The sequence below is a fragment of the Penicillium taxi genome (genome assembly GCF_028828555.1).
Source record: "Penicillium taxi strain IBT 34144 chromosome Unknown utg000002l_segment0_segment0, whole genome shotgun sequence".
In the NCBI taxonomy this organism is placed as follows: Eukaryota; Fungi; Ascomycota; class Eurotiomycetes; order Eurotiales; family Aspergillaceae; genus Penicillium; species Penicillium taxi.
The window spans coordinates 1-4,979 of NW_026643204.1; the positions used below are offsets into that span (position 1 = coordinate 1).

General features: G+C 45.8%; 2 protein-coding genes across 2 annotated transcripts; one reads left to right on the forward strand and one right to left on the reverse strand.

The window, feature by feature from the left end:
- Nucleotides 1–762: 762 nt before the first annotated feature.
- N7495_001963 (MFS general substrate transporter) lies at nt 763–2,568 on the forward strand (the record flags this gene model as incomplete). Its single annotated transcript, XM_057204633.1, has 5 exons — nt 763–1,213; nt 1,287–1,413; nt 1,479–1,815; nt 1,989–2,193; nt 2,270–2,568. The coding sequence occupies 5 exons, from the start codon at nt 763–765 to the stop codon at nt 2,566–2,568; spliced, it is 1,419 nt and encodes a 472-aa protein (XP_057065240.1).
- A 966-nt stretch (nt 2,569–3,534) lies between these two features.
- On the reverse strand, nt 3,535–4,580 carry N7495_001964 (oxidase ustYa family protein; the record flags this gene model as incomplete). The annotated part of the gene is made up of 2 exons (XM_057204634.1): nt 3,535–4,200; nt 4,305–4,580. 2 exons carry the CDS (start codon nt 4,578–4,580, stop codon nt 3,535–3,537), a joined length of 942 nt encoding a protein of 313 aa, XP_057065241.1.
- Nucleotides 4,581–4,979: the final 399 nt, after the last annotated feature.

Here is a 4,979-nt window from a genome sequence, read left to right on the forward strand (position 1 = left end):
TACCTAATACCCTAATACCCTAATACCCTAATACCCTAATACCCTAATACCCTAATACCCTAATACCCTAATACCCTAATACCCTAATACCCTAATACCCTAATACCCTAATACCCTAATACCCTAATACCCTAAGTTCGTCCAGTCCTGCATCACTTGAGGATACTCGAGCATAGCCAGTCTCTACTTTGCCAAGCATAGCTCTGTGGGCTTAAGTTTCCAAGAAAAAGAATGTTGGCAAAGATAGAACTTGGGGGTATGGATGAGTGAAAGACAAGATGCGTCTAGTGTTGATGTTCCTGTAGAAGTGGTAGGGGAACAGCTAACATTTCCAAATTTAGGATTAAGTCTCGCGGTGAACGGCTAAACCTCGGTTCAACTGCTCTTTGCCAGTGGCGAGATTGCCATTACGTACAAAATTTGATCGAGATAAAGAATGCAAGATACACATTTCTCAAGTCTGGCGCAGATGCAACCTGGAGACCGAAGTTGGCATTAGAATGCGGGCGGGCGGACGGGGGGGCCGTCGGATCTCCGTACGGCACGGGAAAAAATGGTTATTGTATGTAATGGTATGTCATGACCTGTTTTCTTGTATCGTACTAATTTTGTATTAATCAACTCTACTAGCGTCTAGTAGTGCTCACGCAATCTCCCCCTAGTTCAACATCCTCCAAATCCCTCTTTTCCTTTGCAGAATATTGGCTTTTTTTCTGTGCTGAGAAGATTTCTTTCCCATTCATTCAATCCTACTTTACAAGAATGACCGATCACGAAACGCTTGATGAGCCCGAGCGTCCCTTAGGTGTTCAGTTCCCAATGCACCCAACATCGGATCAAGACGATGGCGTTAGCACTGTCTATTGGCGTCCTGCTATCTACTGTACTCTGATCTACTTATTAATGGGCATTGGTTATTTCATCAGCGCTGCACCGCAACTCCGCCTGTTGGAGTCAATCATATGCGAGCAGTACTATAGAGATTCTCAGTCGCCGGTGTCAACACAGGAGATTCCCGAGCATCTCTGCAAGGAAGAACCTGTTCAGGCTGCCCTGGCCCAGCTACTTGGATGGCAGTCGTTCTTCGACAATATTCCCGGACTTTTCCTCGCGTTACCATATGGAATTCTTGCAGATAAGTACGGAAGGCGGTTGATTATGACTCTGAGCTTTGTGGGGCAGTTTGCTGGAATGTCCTGGGTTTTGATTGTTTGTGGGTTAATGCTTTCTTATCGAATCGAATTTCTTGATCAAAGGTAGTGCGCTGATTATTTTCTCTAACATAGGTTGGTTTGGATTACCAATCAAAGCGATGTGGCTATCATCTCTATTTCTCCTTGTCGGAGGGGGAAGCAATGTTGCCGGCTCAGTTAGTATGATGATCATTACTGACTCGACGCCAGAGATCAAGAGGTGAGCTGTCTTTCCCTGAAGGGATTTCTCCATCGCGACCACTAATTCGAAGTACTCAAAATCAGATCGCAGATCTTCATGTATTTCAATGCTGCGGTGATCATTGCCGAAATAATCGCTCCCCCAATTGCCTCATTGTTAATGAAACGAAATCTCTGGGTTCCCATTCTCTTGAACTCCGCCTGCGGTGCTATCTCCATTCTCCTCTCCTGGTACATGCCGGAGACCAATGATTTTGCTCTCCATGCACAGAAAACCCAATATACCGAGATCCCAAGCATAAGCGACGATGATGAATCGCTAGAACCGCCTCTCAAAGAGGCCGGAAACTTTATTTTCCTGTTTCACAGCCTGAAAAAAAGTATGCGGATTATCTTCACGGAGAAGAACATCGCACTTCTCGTGATTTCCTTTCTGATTTCGACATTTGCCCGGGACTCTATGGGTTTTCTCCTACAGTATATATCCAATCGATATTCTTGGCCGATTGCAAAGGTGTGGCGAGAGAGACCTACTTGCCTTCCCTCTAGAGGCAGAAAGTTGAAATTACATGCTGACTGTTTTCCCTTCATCAGACAAGCTGGCTCCTCTCCTTTCGAGCTGTAGCCCAGCTGCTTCAATTCCTGCTCATTCTTCCATGGGTAGACCGCACAATAGGCAAACGCTTCGAACGAGAACCGCGAAAGAAGGACCTTTACCTCGCTCGGGTGAGCATCCTTGCCATCACTATAGGGTTTGGGATCATGGGGATTGCCCCGGTAGTCGGGCTCACCATGTTTGGTAACTTCCGCTCTCTTCTTCCCCACTCTGGACGTTTCGGGATTTTCCCTCGGCTAATGCTAGTGAAACCTAATAGGAATTGCGATCTATACCACAGGATCTGGATTCGGCACATTTGCTCGAAGCTTGATCAGCTCCCTAATGGAGCCAACAATGATGGGCGCATTATACAGCACCCTAGGCCTTATGGATACTCTCGGCTCTCTCTTGGCGGGCCCCATGATGGCATGGGCCTTTCGGTGGGGCATGAACATGGGTGGAGCCTGGCTGGGTATGCCATACCTGATTTCAGCAGTCTTGTGTGGAGCGATGACAGTGATAATTTTCCTTATCCGTCTCGGACGGTCAGAGGCAGGTGGAGTGGGTTTGGCTTAGGCATACATAGACAGTACAGCCCACAAGCTTGGAAATGTTTCAAGCACTTCGGTTCGTGCTATACCAAACATTGGTGTATATATATGGGCGGAGACCACATGCGCATGTGCATAGTTGTGGAGGCTCTACATACATACATACATACATACATACATACATAACTTACAATTTAAAGATTTATATAACAATACGTATGTAGTACATACTACTGGGTATTTACATAGAGAATACATAGTGAATACATATGTACATCAATTCAAATGTTGATAAACTCCTTATATATATCTGTTGACAGACGAATTACTTTTAGTCCTCACGATTACCAGTGCTAAAGAATGTTTCTGGAAAATGCGTACAATCAAAAATTTAGGACACATTTTACTTTCAAAACATTGGAAAGCATGAATATATATTCCAATACTCGATCAATCGACATTTTTCATAATAACAGCTAACTGTTGGAAGGTGACTTTGAATGATTAGGTACATATGCATCGATTGAAGCTCGCCCAGGTGGCGGGTGGGTGTCCCTCAACGACAGAATTTCAATATTGAATGACTTAGAATATGGATATAAGCACTCCAGCCTAAACAGCGCTAGACTTCAAAGAATTGAATTGATGTCGCCTTCCAAGGTTCGAACAATGTTAGGTAGGTAATACCTAACATTTACACACTAGTAGTGTGTACTAGACACCCGCATCTAAAGTTGGTATGCACATGTGGGTATATCCTCACACCTAATATTGTACATAGTATGTATATTTCAAAATCCAAAAATCACTTGACATTTGAATAGCGTGACACTAGATCCTTGGAAGCATTAAAAAATGTTGGAGAGACTTCTCATGCTGGATGAAGATCCACGTATCTAGAGCCATTGGTTGGACAAGTATAGCGTCAAACAGTAGAATTCTGTACTACCCACGCAAAACAATAAAAACGGAGCATAGTAGCCACAAAAAGTCAATGATGATGCTCGTCCTCCCCGTCCGCAACCCCAAAAGCCCGATAAAATTCCTCCGACATTTCGTAAGGTACATGACCCTCAGGCATACGTAGCGCTGAATACGCCTCCAGATCACCTACCGTGGTTTTCTCGTGCCACTCCAAAATCGCCCCAAAATCGCGGCACTTTTTGTTGATACTAAAGTCGGGGAACGGGTGTAGCTGGCCGTGCACCCAGGGCTGGGTGACCACATCGAGTGTAGCGGAGCACATTAAATTTTGTAGGACGACATACAGGCAGTGGTCTGTGTGTATACGGTGTAGCTCTGGGAACTCGCCGGTAGGGTACTTTTCGATGTAGTAATGGCGCCAGTGAACATCCCGGCGGATAGCATTAAGGCAGTGAATTGTGTGCAAGACGTCCAACTCAGCAATGTGCGCATCCGGGCCAAAGCCAAAGTCCTCGGTGAAGCGGGCGGTCTTGGTAGGATCCTTACCTAGCCGCACAACATCGTCTCCATTCATGACATGAGGTGTGAGGCTGCCAATGCGGTTCCAGGCGCGATCTACTTCAGGTGAAGGCGGGGCCCGGAAGATAGAGTCGTCCATATCCAGAAGACTGCCGTTGACTTTGACATCGCGGAGGGGGATGTTGATTTGATCGAGGAAAGGGGCTGTGTTCATCTCTTTGGTTAGCCCACGGTTGTAGAACCGCAAAAAAAACTTCGCTTCTATTTTGGAAAGCAGCGCATGGGGCAGAGCTCACAGAAAAAGTCCACCTCTCTAACCAATTTGTTGTTTTTGTTCTGTCGAAGATCTTGCAGTAGGTGATGCGAGTCGAATAGTATATATACAGAAACCAGAAACAGTAACAAGTTCAGCACAGTTGCGATCCAGCAAGCCCGCGATAACGCTGTTCGAGGTTTAGGAACTTTTGGCCATTGCTCAACTCCTGGGACGTGCGGTAGGAACTGCTCGTTTTCCTCATTTGCCTCAGAATCGGACGAGTAACGAGCAGGACTGGCTTTGAGAAGATTCATTGCCAGTGCTTGAATATCGGGCATACTGAGGAAATTGAGAAAATGGCAGAAGCGTGGAGCAAGAATATTTTACGATTAGCATTTGTTAAGATGTGACACAGGAGAAGCAGGCAGGTTGATTGTAGTCAATAACTCGTAGGTGGTATTATGTTTCGGTAATACGGTATACTTGTTGTATCCGTACGGTACCTGATCGGCGATTGGATCGGCTGTTCTGTTATCGGCTGTTCTGATTGCCCCCGCACAGGGACCGTGACTAGAACAGATTGGTTTCTTGCAGCCATCGGTGTAAGTTTCCGGGAAAATCTTATTTGGCCCAAGGAGGCGTTGTCCCCCTGTCTCATCTATGTAAAGTAACTCTGATCTCCGATATCATATGCCTTAGTCAGCCTGACGGAGTTGCGTATCCTAACGTGCGTCACG